At 39.2% G+C, this 1,822-nt stretch overlaps 1 protein-coding gene across 1 annotated transcript; it reads left to right on the forward strand.

Annotated features, from left to right (window-relative positions):
- Positions 1-357: 357 nt before the first annotated feature.
- Positions 358-1,488, forward strand: LOC108789531 (urotensin-2 receptor-like). The gene has a single exon (XM_018559571.1). It carries the CDS (start codon positions 358-360, stop codon positions 1,486-1,488), a length of 1,131 nt encoding a protein of 376 aa, XP_018415073.1.
- The last annotated feature ends 334 nt before the right edge of the window (positions 1,489-1,822 follow it).

Consider the following 1,822-nt stretch of genomic DNA (forward strand, 5'->3'; position numbering starts at 1 on the left):
GGAAAGAGCTTTGATATACAAGAAAGGAAGGGGCTGTGCTGGGGAATTGACTCTTCCTGGAGCAGTCAAATTTTGTAGCAGGTTAAAAGGCACATTGCAAGTAATGAAAATAAAATAATTTGTGGAAAGAAAAAACACAGCAATTAAGCATTTATCATACTTTATTTTTTTGCTTTTACCTGCAGTTGTTTAAGTTGGTGACAGGGTCTCTTTAAACACTCTTCCTGCCTGACTGTTTGGAATGGTTACATGTCACCCAGAGTATATATTATTGCAATTATCTGATCTTCTCTTTTTTCTACCACAGTACATCCAGCACCTGCATGAGTCTCAGATATTCAAAGATAATACAAGACCATGGAATTATTTGATCAGATTCACACGGATTACTATTTTAGAAACATTTCCAGCAATAGTACAAACCAAGGAGCTTTCTTAAATATATCTAATGATGATTTGATTGCTACATCTATGATTGGCATCATGCTGTCTTTAATGTGTGTTGCTGGTGTGGTTGGCAACTTTTACACTCTAGTAGTCATTTGTATCTCAATGACAACATTCACATCCATGTACATCCACATACTTAATTTGGCATTGGCAGATTTATTATATCTTTCAACCATCCCATTTATTGTCCACAATAGCTTTGTAAAGGACTGGTACTTCGGAGAGGTTGGCTGTAGGGTTCTGTTGAGCCTGGACCTTCTGACCATGCATGCCAGCATCTTTATCTTAACAGTAATGAGCACCGAAAGGTATATTGCAGTTAGTAAACCTTTTAATACTGTTCGAAGGTCAAAGAGGTACAGCAAAAGCTTGGCCTGTGCAATCTGGGTGTTCTCCTTTCTTCTGACATTGCCCATGATGCTGATGATACATCAAGAAGAGAGGATACTGGACAATGGTACTGTTCGAAAATTATGTACCCCCACATGGAGTGATGAACGATATAAGATATATCTTACAGTGCTGTTCACTACCAGCATCCTGGCCCCAGGGGTAATTATTGGCTATTTATATACCAAACTGGCAAGAGCTTACTGGATATCTCAAACCAAAAGCCTTCTCAATAAGGAGCTGCCAAGATCACCAAAGCAAAAAGTGATACTGATGATCTTCATTATTGTACTTGCATTCTGGGCATGCTTTCTCCCATTCTGGATATGGCAGCTAGTACCTCTCTACAGCAACGAGGAGCTGAGGTTGTCGGTTCAGACTGAGATCTATGTGAACAATCTGGTGACTTGTCTGACTTATGGCAACAGCTGCATCAATCCCTTCCTGTATACATTACTCAGTAGAAATTACAAGGAATATCTCCGCAACAGGCAGAGGGGAGGACTCGGATCCCTGAGCCTTAAGGGTGGAACAGGCTATCCAGTCAATCCTGCCAAAAGATCCTTGTCAGGAGGAAGCAACCAAGGTACAGAGACTGTTACATTAAGCAATACAAAGCTGGCTGTAACAACACAACATTCAGTTTAAACAGGAGGTAAGGTTGTTATCATTAGTGTTATTCACCTTTATTATATGATGTAGATACATATTACAACAAAATTAGGGATGTCCTGAGACTATTTTTTTAAGACCAAGTACTTTCCCTCAGGTACTCACCGATACCAATTACCGATACTTTTTCTTAAAGGGACATGACATTTTTTCTAAAACAATACAGACTAATAATTTTAGGGCAGTTTCCTTATAATTATGAAGAACTGTAACTTAATCCATGATTATACAGCAATGGAGAATGGCCACCAGCAAAAGAGGACTAAGGATCCCATCAATCCATGATTATTCAGCAATGGAGGATGGCAAC

Source organism: Nanorana parkeri, unplaced genomic scaffold (genome assembly GCF_000935625.1).
Source record: "Nanorana parkeri isolate BGI_ZX_2015 unplaced genomic scaffold, ASM93562v1 scaffold405, whole genome shotgun sequence".
Classification (NCBI taxonomy): Eukaryota; Metazoa; Chordata; class Amphibia; order Anura; family Dicroglossidae; genus Nanorana; species Nanorana parkeri.